We start from the raw sequence: 22,873 nt of genomic DNA on the forward strand, positions 1-22,873 counted from the left end.
CGCATCCATGTGTGCATGCTGGGAAGCGCATGCACATGGAAGCATGCGCGGACCTTTGAAAATCTATCCCTAAGGTTTTTGATTTCTATCAACCCGCTAGAATTCTGCAATGAAGGAATGAATTTTCTGTTAACTGTTCCTTCACTGAAAGAATCTTTTAGTTAAGACTTGTTCACAGGCGTTTTATTTTGTTGGCCCTGTGTTGTGAACTTGTTTCCACAGGACTTACACTTGATTTCTGATATTAAATTGTTCCATAAGCAGCTTAAAGCTTTATTTTCTGAAGCCTTTGGGCAAGTCTAGAATAGCAGCAATGAGTACATAGCATAACTATTATTTTACATGTTGGTTTGTAATGTTTTTGTTTTATATAAGTCCATTTATTTTATATGAGTTTGATGAAATGTGTTAGTTTGTAAACTGTTTAGCACAATATATTTGTTTCAGACAGTATAAAAAAATGTTTAAATAAAATGGCACAATGCTTTTAGTGAATGAGGTTTGACATTAGATGGACAATCTAAATTTGAAAGTAAACATACTAAACCTATAAAGGAGATTAAACTACTAATGAGGAAGGGACAAGTTTTATGCCAATGGAGAATCTTACAACCTATAGCTAGAGAATACACATTTCTCTTCTTTTCTTAAACATATACTAAAAAGGTATTTGACATCTAAAATGTTTACGTTCTCAGTAGCTTAGACAGAGGAATATAGTAAAATAATATCTGATCATGCTGGAATCTCTAACTCTAAGCTGGGAGGGTCTAAGTCTTCCCTATTTTGTTTGGCACTCTAATTCGAGATTTCTGAAGGATCAGGATTTGGAAGGTCAAATTAAAAAGTCAATTGTGAAATTTCTTCATTTAAAGATTCATATGAGTTCACCTATTCTTACATGGGATGCTTTTAAAGCAACTCATAGGTGGTGAAAAGAATCAGCTAACAAACGGGCCGATACAGTAACGTGCGGTAGAAAGGGGTGCGTTAGTGCCGGGCGCACCCGCATTTGCCGCACGCACAGTCTGGGTCACATACTGCTCGATACTGTATTTAAATGGCATGCAAATGCAAGCCGCGTCCAACGCACGTCCAGGAAGCGCAATCCATTTTACTGTATAGGCGCTATACAGCGCCTATACAGTATCCTGGGTGCGCTGGTACCTGTCATTTCAAATGACATTTGAAAGACAGGTACCAGGAAGTGGATACAGGAGAAGGGCTGACTGACACCCTAACTCCCCCCAAACTTTCCGCCAGCCCCCGCTCACCTGCCCTGGCCGCATCCATTTCCCGCGCTGACAGCTCCGGAGCAGCCCCAGTTCTCTCTCCCCTCCTCCCGGGGACAGCCGGCGGCGAGAGCGGCTTCAGCAGCCCGGGGCAGATCGGGCGCTCCCCATGGCTCCCTATTCTCTAAAACGTAATGAGTGCACGCCGTGACCTCTGACATCCAGCCTGGCGCTCAGGTCACGGCGTGCACTCATTACGTTTTAGAGAATAGGGAGCCATGGGGAGCGCCCGATCTGCCCCGGGCTGCTGAAGCCGCTCTCGCCGCCGGCTGTCCCCGGGAGGAGGGGAGAGAGAACTGGGGCTGCTCCGGAGCTGTCAGCGCGGGAAATGGACGCGGCCAGGGCAGGTGAGCAGGGTCTGGCGGAAAGTTTGCCCGATTCACTTCGGTCTTGTCCCGGGGAGTTAGGGGGTCAGGCAGTGAAGCGGGGCTGGCTGGGGCTGCTCCATGGCCCATGAAATTTCATCTCGGCTTGCCTGACGCTCCACACTAACACAGGGGTAGGGGTAGGTGGTAAATTAGCAGGTTAAACGTGTGGCAAAACTGCAGGTTTAAAAAGGCGATAATCGGGGCGCACGTTACTGTATGGGAGGGAATAGCTAATCCGATCGTTTACATCTCATATACATGCCGCGGGCGGAAAGGGTTACCCGAAGATTTAAAGAGGCAGTAAAGATGGGTTAAAAGGGATAGTGAATCGCAGGTAGGACTAACGCGGCCAAATTGTGAGTAGAAAGCAGGTTAGAAGCAGGGTAACCGCGGCCGCACTTTACTGTATCGGCCTGAAAGTAAGAATTAATTGCACAATTTGGAAAGAGAAATCAACACATCAACAGGAAAGATATACACTTTATTGTTGCAATTTCAGAAGCTGAAATACAAATATAATACCATTTATAGTTAACAGCAAATAAGTTTATTTATAGAAAGCAAGGTATTGTTCAGAGAATGGTCACTTTGCACAACATTTTAAAAGCAAAAAGGAACAGGAAGAAAAATTCAATATGTACAATCACCACATAAATTGATTTAGAAGGATAACAACATTGCCCAACAACTAAGTACTATTCCTGATTTCAAATAGAGGGAGTTCTAAAAACCCGACAGGCATACAGTCACTATTGGACAAAAGCCTACTGGAGATATATTTTTAAGATAATCTGGCCTGGGGAGCCAGTGGAAGTAGTTAGGGCACTGCAAAAAAAAAAAAAAAAAAAAGCTAACAGCTGGCAGAGAAGCAATCAGAAAGAAACGGGCTGAAATTTCATCAGGACGGCAGTCCTCAGTCTCTGGAATGGGTAGCTTGAGAGTCTGAATGCCAGCAGAATGTTTCCAGTTAAGTGCTGGCTGTTAGGGGTTTTAAGCAGTTTGCCAGCATTCAGAAGCAGGGTTGCTTTTTGACTGCATGTAGCTATGCGGGACTATTTAAAATGGAAGCCCAGAATGCCTTAGGTGGTAGAACTGAGCTGCAGCCTGTAAATAAGCCAGTTTGAATGAAAATGAGGAGAGGAACATTGCCTACATTTCATGCCTCATCTCTGGGAAGGACACAGAAGTCAAGTCCCCACTCAAAAGGCTTACTGAGGGAAGCACTACCTAAGAGAGATGCAGGTGCAAAACAAAGAAGTGCATGAAGTCAACAAATACCATTTACATATGGCAGCACCAGCAGCACAGCAGGGAGAAGTGCTCCCTCCTGCATCTGTGTCATTTGGAGGCCTTCTAGGGGTTGGCCTGTGCTGGGGGAGGACGATGCTGGCTTAAAGAAGCCATTTGAGTACTCGGGGGGGGGGGGGGGGGGGGGGGGGGGGGGGGGGGGGGGGGGGCGGGGGTTGAGAAGTTGGCCCAAGGGGGCAATGTATGTGGATTACCTGATTTGGATGTTTTCATTCTTAAACTGTTCAATATTGTTGTCTTGTTTTTGCATCTCTTGGGTCAGTGGGTTTCAAACCTGTCCTGGAGGACCCCCCCCCCCAGCCAGTCAGTTTTTCAGGATATCACAATGAATATGCATAGATACAATCTGCAAACTATGGAGGCAGAGCATGCAAATTTATCTCATGCATATTCATTGTGGATATCCTGAAAACTTGACTGGCTGGGAGTCCTCCAGGACAGGTTTGGAAACCACCATCTTAGGTTATAAAATTAGTTGGTCCAAACTGGAAGTTCTTCTTCTTAATAATTAAGACTATTTTAATCCTTACTCATTTCAAGGGGAAACAGGAAGGGATAATGTACTTGGAATGATATACCATAATGCTTTAGAAAAGACCACTTTTATTAATGAGAAAAAAAAAGGTTTACTTCAAGAAGATATTTTAAAGTGATCACCATTACACTCATGTTGGGGAATGTCTTTAGCCAGAGATAAATTATATACTAAGTATGCTCCCACACTTTTTCTAGATTACTTTTAGAAAAAAGTAGACCACATGCTTTCAAATTTCCTCTGAAGAAAGAACCTCCAAGTATTGCATTCCAGAAACTTAAAATGAGCTAAGAGAAAGATGGCCAACTTCCCAAATGTTCATCTGTACCACCATGTAGCTATCTTGAGAAAATGTGGTTGTGGCTACAAAACTGGAGAGAAGACTAATCACTGATGGCTAGAGGTAAAAAAAAAAAAAAATCTAGGCTTTCCTCTTTCCCGGTTTCATATTCCAGGGATGGTACCTACAGAAATTGGTAAGGACGAGTCAGTATTAATATCAACCTGTAAAATATTTTGGAAATTGGATGATTCACCTGAAATAGGGAAGGTAATTTCCAAAAGCCTTTTGTGCCGATCAGACAATATTTTACAGAAATGTAAAACTTGCCCATCCAATGTGGCTAAAAGTGTGCGCATAGGGCCTGTATGCATGTACTTTTTACCTACACTTTCAAGGGGTGTTTTTGTGGATGGGGTTTTGAAATACATACACATTTCTGAAAATTTCAAATATACATAGGTAATTTAAAAAAAACAACCTCTACACATACATCAGGAGGTGTAAATGTGTGCGGTTAGTTATGATGGGATAATTTTCAAAGGGCAAGTACCTGTATACTCTTTGAAAACAGCTGTAAAGTCTGCTGGGTAAAAGTACCTGCAAACTTTACACCATTCGGACAGTTAAAAAGAATACCCCTATAATTAGACGCATTACCTTATTATTTTCTTATGTAGCTTCCCAGATAAAGTGGACTAAAAAATTAGGGAAAACATATAATGTTTACCTTTGTAATTTCTTTTATTTTCTTTCTGTAAATTGATATGTAACCCCTAAAATTCCTAATTTCTTTTCATTGTAAATGTTATGAAATTCAATAAACTGTAAATTAAAAAAAAGAATACCCCTCACCCTTTCCACCGAATGGAAAAAAAAACCACTACCAAAATGCTCCTACAGTACAACCCAATGTTTAAAAAGAACAATTCTTGCATTAATTGACCTGTGCAGCAAAGACAGGGCATATGACCTTTCAAGAGATAAAAAAAAAAGAAAAGAAAAACATGAAATGTAATTTAGCAAGTTCTCAAAGATTTAAATGACGAGCTGAAGAACTGTATATTGGCTGAGAAAACATACCCATTAACTGCAAGATTCATCAGCAATTTTTAAAACTTGTGATAAGGTGCTGGCATCCTGTAAAGTGGCTTCATGGTTCTATCAATATTTACAGAATATACTTACTGAGGGTTGCCAAGGGGTAGCAAAAGTATAGGAAAAGGACTTAAGGATCTATAAGTAACTTAAACAATGGGCTAAGTTTATTGCCCCTAGGGCAGTCTAGATACTGGTAAAAAAAAAAAAAAGTGCTCAGGAAGATCATAAATGTTTTTGCCAGACAAAGATAAGGACATTCTACGTGTTATATTTCTGTAACAATATAAGAAAAATTTGGATGGGGGGCATGCAGCAGGATCAAGGATAAACTTACATTTCAAATTATTATTTGGAAATCAACTGCAATTACAGAAAATATTTCTGTCTGTAATAAGGAACTGATAGAACTTCCAATAAGGTAGCCATATTAGTCTGTAGTAGCAAAAGACACCACAGGGGCTGTTGGCACCTGACAGACACAAGCAACTGCATCTGACAAAGTGGACTCTTGTCCGCAAAAGCTTTGGACTCCATAAATGCTTTGTCTTTAAGATGTCACCAGCTTCTAAAATAAATGAAAGAGATTCTATCTTTGGGCTTAAAACTCATTAATAACTTGAAGACTCGTTCTTTTCTAGATATACATACCTGGTAGAATAGTGTGTTTGAGATGTACAATATCAAGCTGTTGCAGTAAAGAAATATAATGATTTTAGAACATTCCAGAAAATCTGGAAATCTATAACTCATTATGCATGTTAGGTGCTGTAATTCCAACATTTTTGTTGTATCATTAGATAAAATATTTTGTACCATATTGTGTTAGTGTCCTCCCAGATGTAGCAAAATTGCTTACCTTGTAATAGGTGTTATCCCAGGACAGCAGGATGTAGTCCTCACATATGGGCGACGTCATTGATGGAGCCCTATTGAGGAAACCTTTCTGTCAAAGTTTCTAGAAACTTTTGTCTGGCACTCTGAGCCCACTGAGCATGCCCAGCATGCCATGATATTCTCTGCCACAGGGGTCTCCCTTCAGTCTTGTATGTAGCAATAAGCTTTAGCAAAAAATAAAATAATAAAACGTATCGGACCCAACTCCGCGGGATGGCGGATGGGTTTCGGGAGGACTACATCCTGCTGTCCTGGGATAACACCTATTACAAGGTAAGCAATTTTGCTTTATCCCAGGACAAGCAGGATGCTAGTCCTTATATATGGGTGATTAGCAAGCTAAAGGCTGAGTCATTTTGTAGTGAAGCAACACTGAAGTATTGTTGGTGAAAATGAGGCAGCCAAAGATCACAGCAGGTTGGATGTAGAAGGAATTGGGGTTATACTGGAAACAAGTTCTTTAAGGCAGATTGTCCGTAAGCTGAATTTTGTCATCCTTCTTTGTCCAAACAGTAATGAGCTGCAAAGGTGTGAAGAGAACTCCATGTTGCTGCTTTGCATATGTCGAGTATTGACACTGAATGATAGTGTGCTACTGAGGCTGACATTGCTCTTACTGAATGCGCCTTTACTTGCCCTTGGAGAGGAAGGCCTGCTTTTTCATAACAGAATTCTATGCAATCTGCTAGCCAGTTGGAGAGTGTGTGTTTGCCCACTGGATTACCCGGTTTGTTTGGATCAAAAGATACAAAGAGTTGAGTGGATTTCCTGTGGACTGCAGTGCGATCTAAGTAATATGCTAGCGCACATTTACAGTCCAAGGTATATAAGGCCCTTTCCCCTTGGTGAGAATGAGGCCTTGGGAAGAATGTGGGCAAAACTATGGATTGGTTCAAGTGGAATTCCGTAACTACTTTGGGGAGGAATTTTGGATGTGTACGGAGAACCACTCTGTCATGTAGGAATTTTGTATACGGCGAGTACGTGACAAGTGCTTGTAACTCACTAACCCTTCTAGCCAATGTAATGGCTGAAAGAGTAATGGCTGAAAGAGTAGGCCCTTGGCAGATAGTCTTCCATGTGAGAAATTTAAGATCACAGGAAGTCATGGGTTCAAAAGGAGAACGCATGAGCCTTGTTAAGACCAGATTCAGGTACCATTCTGTGACAGGTGGCCGAATTGGTGGTTTAAGATGAGTTAAACCTCTCATAAACCTACTGACAAGAGGTTGTATGGATATTGGTGCATCTCTCATCTTGTTATGGTAAGCTGAGATTGCACTTAAGTGTACTCTTACAGATGAGGTCTGGAGACCAGAGTCTGAAAGATGGCATAGTCTAGCAGAGGAGGTGTGGGGCAGGAGAAAGGGTCTATGTTCTTTTGCGTGCACCACAAAGTAAACCTTTTCCATGTCGAAGAATAGTTCTTTCGTGTTTGAGGTTTATGTGAAGCTATAAGCACTTGAGAGACATTGGTTGAAAGACTGAGTGGTTTTAAGATCAAGCTTTCAACATCCATGCTGTCAGGGATAGGGATTGAAGGTTGGGATGGCACAATCGACCCTGATCCTGAGTTATGAGAGTGGCAGCCACACCCAGGCGAATTGGTTCTCTGATCAAGAGATCTAGAAGTATGGGAAACCATACTTGTCGAGGCCAATATGGGACTATGAATATCATGGACCCCTTGTCCTGTTGTAGCTTCACTAGAGTTTTGGTTATGAGTGGTATTGGAGGTCTGGAGTTCCAAGGGCGAGCAAAGACGTCCTTGGCTGGCTGGTGTTTCTGCCTGTGCAGAGAGCAGAATCTGTACACTTTGTGATTCAGGTGTGATGCAAAGAGGTCTAATGTTGATTCTCCCCAACGCTGGAATATCCTGGTCGCTATTAAGGGATCCAGGGACCACTCGTGTGGTTGGAACTGATGACTGAGGCGATCTGCAACTACATTGTGGATGCCCGCTAGATAAGTGGCCCGGAGAAATATGGAATGTGTCAGGGCCAAGTCCTGAATTTGTGCGGCTTCTTGACAAAGGAGATACGAGCCCATACCTCCTTGTTTGTTCAGGTACCAAATGGCGACTGTGTTGTCCGTTTGAATCAGAATAGTCTTGTGTGAAAGGCAGTCCTTGAACGCATGCAGAGCATAACGTATAGCTCGAAGTTCCAGGAAATTGATTTGAAATGTTGCTTCGAGTTTTGTCCAAGTACCCTGGGTTTGGAGATTGTCTATGTGAGCTCCCCAACCTAAGGTGGATGCATCAGTAGTTAAAGTTATCTGTGGGACTGGTTGCTGGAAGAGTAGGCCCTTGCGCAAGTTGTCTCTGTTGATCCACCAAAGGAGAGAAAAACGTAGTTGGTGGGTTACTTGAACTGGAGCAGACAGTGGTTGAATGGCTTGGATCCATTGTGACCTTAATGTCCATTGGGTTATTCTCATGGCTAGTCTTGCCATAGGAGTGGCATGAACCGTGGAGGCCATGTGGTCTAGTAATGTGAGAAACTGATGAGCTGTCGCTTGTTTCTTCGAGTGTAGCGAGTTTGCTAATAGGGAGAGTGTCTCTGCCCGATCCTCGGGTAGGAAAGCTCTTGAGAGGATGGTGTTCAATTCTGCTCCGATGAATTGAAGCAGGTGAGACGGAATGAAATGGGACTTTTGGTAATTGATGAGAAACCCCATCGAGTGAAGCAGAGAAATTGTTTGGCTGAGAGAAGCCAGAGCTCCTTGTTGAGATTGACTTCTGATGAGCCAGTCGTCCAGATAGGGGAAAACGTGTACACTTTCCTTGTGTAAGTGTGCTGCTACTACTGCCAGGCATTTCGTGAACACTCTGGGAGCTGAGGCAACTCCGAATGGTAGTACTCTGTACTGGAAATGTTGTTGGCCCACCAGGAAGCGCAGATACTTGCGATGAGAAGGGAATATTGGAATGTGAGCGTGTCTTGTAGATCCAGAGAACAAAGCCAATCTCCTGTTTGAAGAAAGGGAAGCATGGTGCCTAGAGAAACCTTCCTGAACATTTCTTTCTTTAGAAATTTGTTGAGATTTCTGAGGTCTAGGATGGGACTTAGGCCTCCAGTTTTCTTTGGAACGAGGAAATAACGGGAGTAGAATCCTCTGCCCTGCTGAGTCCGGGGCACTGGTTCTACGGCTCTGGCTCTCAGAAGGGTGGATAATTCTGCTTGTAGATGAATTATGTGAGTTTCGTGTAACGAAAGAGGCTTTGGAGGAGAGTCTTTCGGAGTTGAGAGGAAATTGAATTGGTAACCTCGAGATATTATTGAGAGTACCCATTGGTCTGTTGTTATCTGTAGCCAATGGTTGTAGAAGGAGGAAAACTCGGCCTCCTACTGGCAGGATCGGTTTTGGATTATAGAGATGGCTTTGGTCCCTGGTGGTGGCCTCAAAAACCTGCAGCCAGTTCTGTCTGTGGTGGCGGTTGAGGCCTAGCGGCTCTAGGCTGTCTGGGTTGAGATCTTTGCTGCAGATGAGAAGATCTACCCCTGGATACTGGTGGATAATATCGTCTCTTCCTGTGGAAAGGTTTTCTAGTGTCTTTCCTTGGTGGACGGCGAGACATTGATGAAGAGGAGTCTTGCGGAACTGACGACAGTTGGCACAACGTCTCCATGTGCTCCTTTAGTTGGGTCACTGCATCTTGAACTTTCGACCCAAAGAGGTTGTCACCTACGCAGGGCAGATCCACCAGCTTCTCTTGTACCTCAGGCCTAAAGTCAGAGGCTTTTAACTATGCCCGGCGACGTGCACAGATTCCTGAGGCTGCCACCCTTGAAGCTGTTTCAAAGTTGTCGTAGGCGGCCCGGACTTCGTGCTTTCCAGCTTCCAGTCCTTTGTGTATTATAATCTGAGCTGCCTCCTGGTACTGTTGAGGTAGGGAGTTGGAAAGTTCCTGCATCTGCTTCCATAGATTCCTTTGGTATTGCATCATATAAAGTTGATAGGATGCTATCCTTGAGTTGAGTATAGCTCCTTGGAATACTTTTCTCCCCAAAGAGTCTAGGAATCTATGGTCTTTTGCAGGTGGGGTGGAGGAGTGACGTCGTACTCTTTTTGACTTCTTTTGAGCAGACTCAACCACAACAGATTGATGCGGTAACTGACTTCTGGTAACCAGGAACATGTTGGACAAGATAGGTGCTGACCACTCTTTTATTAATAGGTGGAACAGAGCATGGATGTTCCCAGAGTCTATGTTGCAACTCCACAAGTATCTCATGGACAGGAATGGCCAGGACCTCTTTTGGGGGATCCACGAACTATAAGACTTCTAAAGTCTGCTGTCTTGTGTCTTCCTTAGCCACTAAGTTGAATGGTATTGTGTCTGCCATGTCCTTTATGAAATTGGTGAAGGACAAGTCCTCTGATGGAGATTTCTTCCTGCCTTCCAGAGGAGAAGGGTCAGACATGAAGCTTTCCGAAGAATCAGTATGCTTGTCTTCCCATGAGTCACATGGTGCTTCCCTGGAAGGAGAAGTGGGAGAAGATCTCGGTGGAAGAGATGGAATCAGTGGCCGAAAGAGTCTTGAAGGCCCTGGCTGAGGATCATCAACAGGTCTCTGTCCAGGAACATCCCTTGGGATAGACTTTGTGGAATAGCACCGACGAGGACGTCAAATCTATCCATTACCATTTGAAATAAAGCCAATTCTGGTTGACCTGGAGCCCCAGGTAGTGGCATCGGTGTCCTTGGAGATGGTTCCGGCATTGGAATGGGTACTGGCATCGACAATGGTGTCGGTGAGGGCATCAGCGTCGGCATTGATGGTCGATGCTCTTGTAGCGCTTGTAGCACCGCTTGGCTGATAAATCCACTCAATTCCTCCGTGATAGCTGGTGCAGGCAGAGCAGCTACACGTGGTGGCGGTGGGGGCGTTATTGGAACTACCACGGGGCTCTGTGGAGGTTTGATGGCTGGCACCTCGACAGAAGGTGAACACCTTGGTGTCGAAGGCCTCGGTGTTTCCTGCAGGCGAGGCCGCTTGGCTGTCGACTTCTCCAGGGATAGCAGAGATTCCAGAATTGATGGATGTCGATGTCAATGCTTGGATCGATGCTCCAATGCTGACTTTGTTGATGCCACGGATGGGGTCGGTAATAAACGATCTCCTGAATCTTCCGGATGACGTTTTTTAAGTATCAGTCATTTTGAAACTCCGGCCGGAGATGACTGAGTGGACGTCGATGAGGAAGGTAAAAGTTGAAGATGGAACAAGTGTTCCATCTTTTCTTGTCGCACCTTCCGACCTTTAGTGGTCATTGCAGCACATTTTGGGCAAGATGTTACATCATGAGATTGGCCCAAGCAAAGCACACACTCGATATGTGGGTCCGTAATCAACATGGTCCGATTATATTTGGGACACTTTTTGAATCCCGTGGCCATGATACCATCGACAGCCGATGTATATTGTGAAGAAAAAAATCTTTTACTCAAATGAGTCGGATGAAAATATCTTACTCACCGGCCGGTGGTAACGAGGGAGACCCCGATATGGGAGAGAAATTATCAAGTTTTTCAATCTGATTTTAGTCAGAATTGTGTGAGAAAAGTCACACAGGCTCCTGCTCCGTGATGCCAAAAGCAGCACGGAAAAACGAAGACTGAAGGGAGACCCCTGTGACTGAGAATATCATGGCATGCTGGGCATGCTCAGTGGGCTCAGAGTGCCAGTCAAAAGTTTCTAGAAACTTTGACAGAAAGTTTTCCGCAATAGGGCTCCATCAATGACATCACCCATAAGTGAGGACTAACATCCTGTTTGTCCTGGGATAATAAATGTTATGTCCACTAAATGGAATTTGTATGAAATATGGTTGTAACTTAAATATATATGAATACAAAAAAGTGTGATTGAAGAACTTTTCCCACTTCCCTGGCAGAACCATATTTCAAGGACAGATTGCAATTGGCTCACATCACATACTGATTCTTCTAATTGAAAATCTGTCTATGATTAGGATTCACATAGTTATTACTGCCATAAAAAATCCTATGTCCCATTTGGCTTCTCCTTACAATCTTTGAACTACATCCAATGACTTTCACTTACTGATTTGCTTCCGTTTGCTCCGGGATTCAAAAATTAAATTTCATCACAGTAATGTTCAAATGAGCACTTGATTTAATTTCTGATCTATATTCTGCCTTTTATGCCTCGACTGTCAATTCCAAGCAGATTAAATTCAAGTATTGTAGGGATTTCCCTGTCCCCAGAAGGCTCACAAACTAAGTTTGTACCTTAGGCAATGGAGCGTGAGGTAACTTGCCCAAAGTCACAAGGAATGTCAGCAGGATATGAATCCTGGCTCGCAGTCTGCTGCTCTAACCATTAGGCTACTCCATCAGTTTCAATGTCTTGCTCTCAATGTTCATTGAAATAGAGAATCTGACGGCAGGTTAGGATTGCAAAAGCTTATTTAGTACATCCATTATTTTCCTGGTACTATGCCATAAACTCCTGGTGATCACTGCTGATCTGTCTTTCCCATGATTCCTTCGCCACTAAGGATCCTTTGTGCTTATCTTATGCTTTCTTGAATTCCATTCCATTTTGCCTTCTCCATGGCCTCTTTATGCATCTACCACCCTTTTCCATGAAGAAGTATTTTCTGATGCAGCACCCGAGTCTACCCCTTCATTCACTGATCAGCTTTTGCCAGTTTCATTGAGATACATGTGTACAGCTCTTGATGCTAATGCTTTCATTGGCAATATTCCATCACCCTCTGCTATTAGCTGTTGAAACTCAAACCGAAATTGTTTTGCTTTCTTCCAGCAGCACGGTCTGCCCCAGAATTGCTTCTAATTATAAGCAGTCTCTCCTGCAAGGATCATGATATATATTGGCAGCACGTATATCTTCAGCTGTAGGATATAGTGAAATATGAGCCATCTTCTTTGTACAGCTTATTGTAAGCAATCTTTTGGCCACCGACCTTTCACATATTCTCTACCCTTTCACTCATTTCTGTATCTTTGGCAAAATTTGCAGTTTCGCGTCACATTTGTCGATACCGGTCCATGTTAACATTTTTTTTACATCTCTTCCGCTGAAGCCATTTGTTATAGATCTTCATCCTCTTCATTTTTAGCCATTCGTCATTCCCTCTGCTGAATACTGTTGCTCCCTGATGAACGATGCATATCGATTTCTGTGATGTTTTATATAACATGCATACTTGCAAATATCTTCTTCCAGCTGGTCTGTATCATTTTTGTAACATTTGTTTCGTTTGGTTTCTACACTAATTGTCATCCTTCTGGCACAGGCACTTAAGCTCACATCAAAGGTTTTTGTTTAGGTAAAAGTTGCTACTGCGGAGCAAGCCACGTGGTCTTAGTTCAGATCTGAAACACAAAAGAACGTCAGGCATCAGTTAGTGGACCATAACATATGGGGGGGGGGGGGGGGGGGGGGGAAGCTGTTCATACACTGAGATGCTGTTGTCCAAATATTGCTTAAATCATTTACTAGAAGAATATTTTAATAAATTAAAAGTCCTTGCAAATGATGCACTTTTCTCCACAAGGAAAATAATTTCCTATAATTTTCAACTTTAAAAAGTTTCTCTATACTTACATGATAGCTAGGTAATCCACTTCAGTGCCATTAAAATAGATAATCAGTCCTCAGCTTTCATCCTGTTTATGTTTCAAAGCTCTCCTATCATTTCCTGAGATACTAGCCTCAGAAGAGGGGAGCAGAACAAATTTAACCGCTATTTTAAATCAGGGCTGCCTTCTTGAAATCAGTCCACAAGTTAAATTGACATCACTTTTCCAAACTTTAGGGACCTCCATACAACACAAATCAGAAATGAACAGTTCCAGTATATTTTTGCACACAGGTTCCTAAATTGAGCATTACTTGACCACAAATGTTATACAAAATGAGAGACTCAGAGAGGAGTCAATTATCCAAGTATAGCAGCGAGAACAAGAGCTTCTAAATTGTAGTCAGTCATGAGACCCATGAATGCACTAATCCTTAGTCCACTTAACTGTAAACTGGATAACTTTACTATTTACATTTTCACTGCTTCTGGACTACCAAAAAGCAGTATGTGCAAGTCAGTCTGCATGGGCACTACAATTGTCAAGTGAGTGCACATTATTATATTTCTAGGATTAATCAATGAGGAAAGAAAACTGCATGTTGTTGCAAAGAAAGACAGACCCAAATGTTACTAAATATTATGAAAAATGAACACATGAGCACAGTTGTCTTTTATACCATGACCTTCTAAAACAAAGATTAACAGACCTACTTTACTTAGTATTGTCTGGTCAATTTGGCCAACAGCTAGAAAACTGGCTTAGCTTTTATAGATTGTGAGGGAGTATACAAAAAAGAGACTCCCTCAAACCACCTTAAAACACAGCTAAAGCCATCTACCCAAGTCTGCCTTAAGGCACAGACCCACTAAGGATTCTGGGTCCCGGGAGGATTCCTTTCTAACTGTATAAGGGATCAGAGCCCAGAAGAGTTAGGAAGGCACCAGTATACAAGCATGGAGTATATATAACTGTTTTGGAAGTTTAAAGTAAGGTGAGCTCTTCTTTTGTTTTGCTGTTTCTTTGAACTATAAATAAACCTTTGTTCTTGACCAGAACAACCAAGTCTTGCTGTCTTCCTTGGCTGTTCCAGACGTTGTGGCTGGCCCCAAAAGGCTACATAGATAAGACTACAAAACTGAGCAGATTCTAATGTCTTTAAGGAAGAATTACATTTTTTTTTTTTTTTTTGCAAGACTCTGCTAGTGATTAACAACAAGGGGAAAAACAAGATTCTGCCTTCTGACTAAATATCATCCATTAACTCAGATTAGATTCAGTATCATAAATCAGGAACCCACATTTATTTTTGAAAAAGACCTTTTTTGAATGCTTGAATAAGACTGGGATGCTCTCTCGTCTTTCTTATATTTAAAATATTAGATTAAACAATAGAAAGAAAAAAATGAATGCAATAAATGTCCTCTACTGCTTTATTTTTTCTTCTCATCTCAAGACCGAAAAAAAACGTAACAGATTTCAAGTTGCTGGACATTTCAGCATTATGCAAAACATACCATACGCAATTACTACATCTTTTCTCATAACTGGCATGACTAGAATTTTATTAAACCATCCCTAGATGTACTTACTTTAAAGAGGCATCTCCAACGCCGAGACATCCTCTCAAACTAAGCTGTCTCAGGAACCCACCACATCTTTTGGAAATATTTTCCACCACACGGCCCTTAAATTATATACCAAGAAAGGTTTAATAAAACATTTTTCTACAGCAAATAAACGTTTGTGATTAGTATTAAGTTTAGGGTCTAGAAAATAAAATCTTTGTCAATTTGGACAATCAGCTGAAAAGTAGCCTGCATGGCTGGCCAAGCAGCTTTAAACGTGAGCAATCTGCAAAATACTTGAGAGAAATATTTTGCACGTACACTCATTTAATACAGTATTAATATAAAAATACACGATCTAATCCAGATGGCAATTAAAATAAACAATGATTAAAAGCTCCTCATTTTGTTCTTTGATTTAAATATTGAAAGCATGTTTACAGTTTCTAAAAGCTCCTCAGACACTCTCACCATTAAGAATCGAAGTAAACCAGGCTAGTGCTGTGCTGTCCTAGATGCAGCACAGCACTAGCCTGTTCAATTCAGAATTCATTATAAAGTGCTATCCCTAATTTTTTTTCAACATCAACGATATCGATCCTTGCCTACCAGAATCTCTCTACAACTCTGTACTCCATAAATAGACCTAAGATCACAAAACAAAGGTCTCCTAATAGTACCCTCCACTCGGTAACACTCACCTAACGCAAATAAGAGAGCGAATGTTCGCAATAGCAGGCCCCAAGCTTTGGAACCTTCTTCCAGAACCATTACAGCAGATAACAAAGAAAGAACTTCAAGCGGGAACTAAAAACCTGGCTCTTTAGAAAGGCATACGAACTAATGTAATGTAAGCTGCCATAAACCCGATAACTGCAATGACTGTTACAGAGATAGTGCTGCTCCATCTTACATTGTATAATGAAAAGTATTACTAGCAGGATTAGTTTCTGTTGTCACTGAGATGGAGACCTAGAATGAATTATTTCGAACTAAGGGGGTTATTTTCTAAATCCTTATCGCGTGCGTTAAGGCCCTAACGCACACGAAAAGGGCCTTTTCGCATGTGATGTGATGCAAATTAGGGGGGAGGAGAGGGGGCGGGGAGGGGCGGAGTCGGCGGTGTTTTTGCTGCCAGCAATAATGTTTCTAACATTATCGTCGGCAGTAGCACGCCAAATAACTACACCTTTTATGGTGTCTCTATTCGGTGTGAAAGCCGGCAGCTGGCGCACCGCAGTGGTGCAAAGGCTGTGGGCTTTCGCAGGCCCACCCCCCCATCGCCCCCCCGTTTTCGCAGGATTCACCATTCTGCGAAAGAATGGTGAATCCAGGCCTAAATTAGTTAGGAACCTCTACAGTATCCTTGAATATGTTTAACTATGAACTAAAATGCGCATATGCTGTGATGTTCAATCAGAAAGGAAAACACTAACACAAAGCACATGATCATTGACCAGGGATACGCATGCCAATTCTGTAAACAGATAGTGATCTTCTTTTGGAATGATGGTACATAAAACGCTTAAATAAACGTAATGTAGGCTACAGCACGTATAGCTAAAGAGTGGACGTGCATAAAAAGCATTTTTCAAAACAAGGGTGTCTGCTTAAAAGGGCGGCAAGCAGGGTAAAAAAATATATAAAAAATAAAATATGTTAGAACAGAAAGAGAGAGAAGACTTAAGAATAAATTCCAAAGAAGAGACGAGAGTCCAAAAAATCTGGCATGCTGATATTTTGAATAGCAACAGTTTTTTTCAGGCCCAAACTGCTATGAGCATATAGAGTTTCTGAACAGTAAACTTTGATTATAACACATCTGCTAATTAACTACTGTATATTTTATTAATATGATCTCTCCCACTCCCGACTCTTGATTGGTGTCTGCAAAAAGAGACCCTGCTCAAAGAGGAAAAAAAATGATATCTGTAGCTAGAGTGCACACTCTTGCACAAACTGACAATCCATTTTGGTTACAATGTACCGTACCGTCAGAATAATGTGCCTCTGGAGTCACAGAGAGAAATCAAATTGTCAGCAAAGCAAGATAAAAAGCGTGATCTTGTGAACTGCACAAAACAATGCATTCAATGGGAATGAGAAACAGCATGCCAGATCTATTACATCTAAAAAATTAGAAAACAATTAGCAATATTTTGAAAATTAGATAGACCAATATATTTTAACTGGCAGAATTCAGAGTCCAGTTTTATTCACAATACCAGTTGTGTGTGAAAGTTTAAGCTCCCCTGGTCAAACTGCATGCTTCAATGAATCTCTAAGTGAACAGAGGCTGGCACAGCCTCTACAGGTGCAAAGTTAAACTGAACACATTTTACCCCAGGTGCAAGCAAGGAGTTTTGCACACAACAACGTGCATACAGGTTAGTGCAATCCCATCACGACGCAAGGTTAATGAAGGCATTTGCTCAGGGGTGGCCAACTCTGATCCTTGAGAGCCATAAACAGGCCAGGTTTTCAGGATATCTGCAATGAATATGCATGAGGTAGATGTGCATACAGTGGAGGTGGTGCATGCAAATCTATCTCATGCATATTCATTGTGCATTAACCTGTATGCACTTTCGGCCTGATTTTAAATGGCCGGCGCGCGTAAAAAACGGGAGTTATGTGTGTGCCGGGCCTTGTGCGTACCGCGCGTATTTTAAAAGGGGCCCGGCTATGTGCATAACCCTCGTTATACGCACAAACCGGGCCGAAGAAAAGGGGCGGTCCAGGGAGGCAAGGAGGGGCGGAGCTAGAGGTGGCTGGTACAGCGGTCATTTGCTGCTCTGCCGGAGAGCTGGCGTAAGTTCTAAAACAAACAAAAAAAAAGGTAGGGCATTTTAAGGGATCGGGGAGGAGAGGGGAAGAAGAGAGGGAGGAAGAGTAGGTAGGGGGGTAAGGAAAAGGAAAGTTCCCTCTCAGTTCACTCCTTAATTGGAAAGTTCCCTCCCAGTCCACTCCTTAATTGGAGCGGACTGGGAGAGAACTGGGGGAGGCCCGATCTCGTTGCCGTGCGTAAATTGCATTTTTCAACCCCTCTTGTGCACGCTGCGCCGGTGCGCACGTTATAAAATTGCACGTCATGTCGCACGCCGAGTAGCACACGCACATGGACGCGCACATGTTTTTAAAATCTATCCCTTTATGTGCAAAACTCCTTCCTGCATCAGGAGTGAGGTTTGTGCACAAAAAATGTGCATACAACTGCAGGAAAAGCTGCCATGTGTACCTTATTAAATCGGCCTTAAGGTGAAGTAGATATGGAGGACTTTTTTTTTTTCCCCAGCAGACTGAACACATCAATCACAAAGTAAACCTTTAGAAGTTTGACCTGTTTACCATTTTCAACTCCTAGCTAATAATAAAAAGCTTCAATATTGAAATCCTTTATTAGTCCAATAATTGTTTTAGTATGTCTATTTTATGAATTTATGTATGGGCTTTTTAAATTGTAAACTGCTCAGATCTTCATATGGGTGGTATATTAAATCAGAACAAACATACATAAGACATTAGGCTTTTAAGCACCCAAGACTATCCCTCCTACTGGTCTTTATTGGATTAACTCCTCAGGAGATGGTCCTGTGTGTACTTTCTGCTATGTCCTATTTCAAATGTCTGCACAGAGTGATATTTGTTCAGGACTTAAGACTTATAAAACAAAGCTAGGGCCTAGTCACAAGCAACTAACATACCTGTGATGTCAGAGGCATAACACTGATTCCTCATATTTCTCATTTGTTTCTAATTTGCTTTTCCATCTGATTATTTGCAATATTTGCTTTCCTATTTATTTACAGGTGGATTTTCAAAAGGTACGCACATAAAAATTAGTAATTATATATGTAAAAAGCAAATGTTGCTTATCTGTAACAGGTGTTCTCACAGGACAGCAGGATGTTAGTCGTCACATATGGGTGACATCATCAGGATAGAGCCCAATCACGGAAAACTTCTGTCAAAGTTTCCAGAACTTTGGGCCTGGCCCCTACTGGGCATGCCCAGCATGGCACTAACCCTGCAGCCAGCAGGGGTCCCCCTTCAGTCTTATTTGAAAGCTACAGGCAGTGCCGAAAAATAAAACAACAAAACATTACAAACCCAACACCGCAGGGCGGCGGGCGGGTTTCGTGAGGACTAACATCCTGCTGTCCTGTGAGAACACCTGTTACAGGTAAGCAACATTTGCTTTCTCACAGGACAAGCTGGATGGTAGTCCTCACATATTGGTGAGTACCAAGCTGAGGATGTCCGAATATGCACCAAATGTACCCAACAGCGTGCAACAGGCACAACAACTGGGGTGGAATTTGGTAGAGGGCATCCTGAACCCCACTGGGCAGGTGGAAGGGTGTAGGTACTTCACGTTGGAAATAGGTTACGCAGGACAGATTGGCCGAAGATGGAATCTTGTCTTCCGGCTTTGTCCAAGTAATAGTGGGCTGCGAAAGTGTGGAGAGAACTCCAGGTGGCAGCCCTGCAAATGTCAGGAAGCGGCACCGATCGGAGGTGTGCTACTGAAGTCACTATGGCCCTCACAGAGTGTGCTTTGACACGGTCTTGAAAAGGAATGCCTGCTTGCTGATAGCAAAGAGATATGCAGTCCGCCAACCCACAGGTTGCCCTAATTTATTGGGATGGAAAGAGACGAATAACTGAGTACTCTTCCTGTGGGCAACTGTACTGTCTAGGTAGAACGCTAGAGCACGTTTACAGTCAAGGATATGCAGAGCCCGTTCCCCTGGATTGGAATGGGGCCTGGGAAAAAAGGTAGGTAGTATGATGGATTGATTAATGTGAAACTCCGAAACTACCTTAGGTAAAAATTTAGGGTGAGTGCGTAGTACCGCCCAGTCCTGCAGGAGTTTAGTCTAAGGCGGATAGGTAACTAGGGCCTGTAACTCACTAACCCTGCGAGCTGAAGTGATAGCCAAAAGGAAAATCACTTTCCATGTAAGATATTTTAGGCCACAGGAGTGAAGAGGCTCGAATGGTGGTTTCATGAACAGACCAAGAACCAGATTAAGGTCCCAAGAAGGGGCCGGAGGACATAAAGGTGGCTTGATATGGAGCAAGCACTTTTAAAAGCATGTTACGAGGGGTTGTACTGATATAGGAACATCCCCGGCACCTTTATGGAAGGCGGCTACCGCACTGACATGCATTCCGATTGAAGAGGTCTTTAAACCTGACTCTGACAAATGCCAGAGATAGTCCAAAAACCTTGGGATTGGACAGGAAAAGGGATCAAGGGACTGAGAAGTGCACCATGATGTTTACCTTTTCCATTTATAGGAATAAGATTTTCTTGTGGAAGGCTTTCGCGAAGCAATCAGGACACGAGAGACCGAATCTGAAAGGTTAAGTGGTTTAAGGATTATCCCTTCAACATCCATGCCATCAGGGACAAGGCCCGAAGATTGGGATGGCGTAGGCATCCGTTGTTTTGAGTGATCAGATGCGGGTCCATTCCCAAGGGAATGTGCTTGTGGATGGAGAGATCCTGGAGTATAGGAAACCACACTTGGTGTGGCTAGTGAGGTGCTATCAGGATCATGGTACCCTTGTCCTGACGTAGCTTCACAAGAGTCTTCAAAAGAAGAGGAAGTGGAGGGAATGCATAGAGCAGACCGGTTGCCCACGAGAGGGAGAATGCATCTCTGGGCTGAGAGCGCTCGCTCGGAATGAGGGAGCAGTAGTTGTCCACTTTGTGGTTCTGAGGGGACACAAAGAGGTCTGTCTGGGGGTATCCCCATTGGCGAAAAATTGATGTCGCTACCGAGGAGTTGAGAGACCACGAGTGGTTGGAAGACACGACTCAGTCTGCCAAGACATTGTCCACTCCCGGCAAGTAGGTGGCCTTGAGGTACATCGAGTGGGAGAGTGCTTCCGACCAAATTTGCGCAACTTCCTGACACAGAAGGAAGGAGCCTGTGCCTCCCTGCTTGTTGATGTACCACATGGCCACCTGGTTGTCCGTCTGAATCAGGTTGACGTGATTTGACAGGCGTTCCTGAAAAGCCCTGAGAGCATATCGCATCGCTCGAAGTTCTAGGAAGTTTATTTGATGTTTGGCTTTGCTTGGAGACCAAGACCCTTGTGTCTGTAGATTGTCCACGTGGGCTCCCCACCCAAGGTTGGAAGCGTTGGTGGTGAGAATGAGTTGAGGATCTGGCACTTGAAAGGGCAGAACCTGGAGGAGATTGGTCTGATCTTTCCACCAGGCGAGAGACAGAGTGAGTCGGTGATGTGGACAATGGTCGACAGAGGCTGAACAGCTTGAAACCATTGTGACCTCAGAGTCCAATGCATGAGTCTCATGGCCAGGCGGGCCATTGGTGTGACATGGACTGAGGACACCATGTGTCCTAAAAGGACGAGGAATTGGCGAGCTGTTGCTGTATGCTGAGACTGCAACTGGTGAACGAGAGACACGAGGGTTAGCACTCGTTGTTGAGGGAGAAAGGCTTTTGCCCGCAAAGTGTCCAAGTCTGCCCCAATGAACGACAAGGTTTGAGATGGGACTAAATAGGATTTTTCGTAATTGACGAGAAATCCTAGAGAAATTAGAGTGTGTAGAGTCAAACTGAGGAACGACCGAGCGGCTTGCTGGGTTGGAGCCCTGATTAACCAGTCGTCCAGATAGGGGTAGACGTGAACACCTTCTTTCCTGAGAAAAGCTGCGACAACCACAAGACATTTGGTAAAGACTCGTGGTGCCAAAGCTAGGCCGAACGGAAGCAGGCGGTATTGATAGTGCTTTGGGCCTACTAAAAACCTGAGGTACTTGCGATGAGCTGGAGTTATCGCAATGTGTGTGTATGCGTCCTGAAGGTCCAGAGAGCAGAGCCAGTATCCTCTTTGCAGAAGAGGTAGAAGCGAGCCCAAAGTTACCATCTTGAACTTTTCTCGCTGTAGGTACTTGTTGAGAGCACGTAGGTCCAGAATTGGACGAACTCCCCTGGATTTTTGGGGGATCAAAAAGTACCAGGAATAGAACCCTAGGCCTTGCTGCGAGAGTGGGACGGGTTCTATTGCTCTTAACTGGAGAAGAAGGGAAACCTCCTGCTCGAGAAGGACAGAATGGTCGGATACTCTCCATGCTTGCAGAGGTGGTGAGTCTGGTGGAAGAGCAAGAAAGTTTAGGTGGTAACCCTGAGCAATGATTGCTAGCACCCATTGGTCGGTTGTGATTGACTGCCACATGCCGTGAAAGTGGCACAATCGACCTCCCACTGGTATGCTTGGCAGAGGAATCAGGCTGCTGCTCTCCAAGTGAAAGTCAAAAACCTGAAGCAGGCCCCGGCTGGGGAGCTGCTTGCAGCTTTTGCTTTCGGGCCTGGTGAGGCTGAGGTTTTTGAGAAGGCCTCGTAGTTCAGGACCTTGCTGGTGGAGGATAGTACTTCCTTGGATGGAAGAATGACTTCTTAGAGTCCTTCCTAAAGGGCCGTCTTGAGGGGAAGTCGGAAGGTATCGATGAGAACTGTTTAAGGGTCTCATGATGGTCCTTTAATTCAGCCACTATTTGCTGGATCTGTTCACCGAACGGATTGTCTCCTACACATGGTAGGTCAGATAGCCTGTCTTGTACTTCTGGCCGAAAGTCAGAAGATTTGAGCCAGGCCCATCGTCTTGCCGAAATGGCAGCTGCAGACACTCTAGTAGAGGTGTTGAAGATATCATAAGCTGTTCTTATCTCATGCTTTCCTGCTTCAAATTCCTTGTTGACAAGGATTTGAAGCTGTTGTTGGAATTGTTCAGGCAGGGTTTCAGAGAAGTCCTGTATCTGCTTGAAAATGACCCTATTGTATTGGGTCATATACAGCTGGTAAGCAGCAATTTTGGAGATGAGCATGGCCCCTTCGAACACTTGTCGACCAATATTGTCTAGGAACTTGTGTTCCTTAACAGGAGAGGTAGATGAGTGAGGCTTCGTCCTTTT

At 43.4% G+C, this 22,873-nt stretch overlaps 1 protein-coding gene across 2 annotated transcripts in view; it reads right to left on the reverse strand.

The window, feature by feature from the left end:
• Window positions 1-22,873, reverse strand: part of FBXL2 (F-box and leucine rich repeat protein 2) — a 239,067-nt gene that overhangs the window by 126,440 nt on the left and 89,754 nt on the right. For both annotated transcript variants that reach the window (XM_029589646.1, XM_029589645.1), the window contains exon 5: window positions 14,947-15,041. In XM_029589646.1, coding sequence (XP_029445506.1) covers window positions 14,947-15,041 — 95 coding nt within the window. The remainder of the gene's footprint in view (window positions 1-14,946; window positions 15,042-22,873) is intronic.

This window comes from Rhinatrema bivittatum, chromosome 2, assembly GCF_901001135.1.
Source record: "Rhinatrema bivittatum chromosome 2, aRhiBiv1.1, whole genome shotgun sequence".
Lineage (NCBI taxonomy): Eukaryota > Metazoa > Chordata > Amphibia > Gymnophiona > Rhinatrematidae > Rhinatrema > Rhinatrema bivittatum.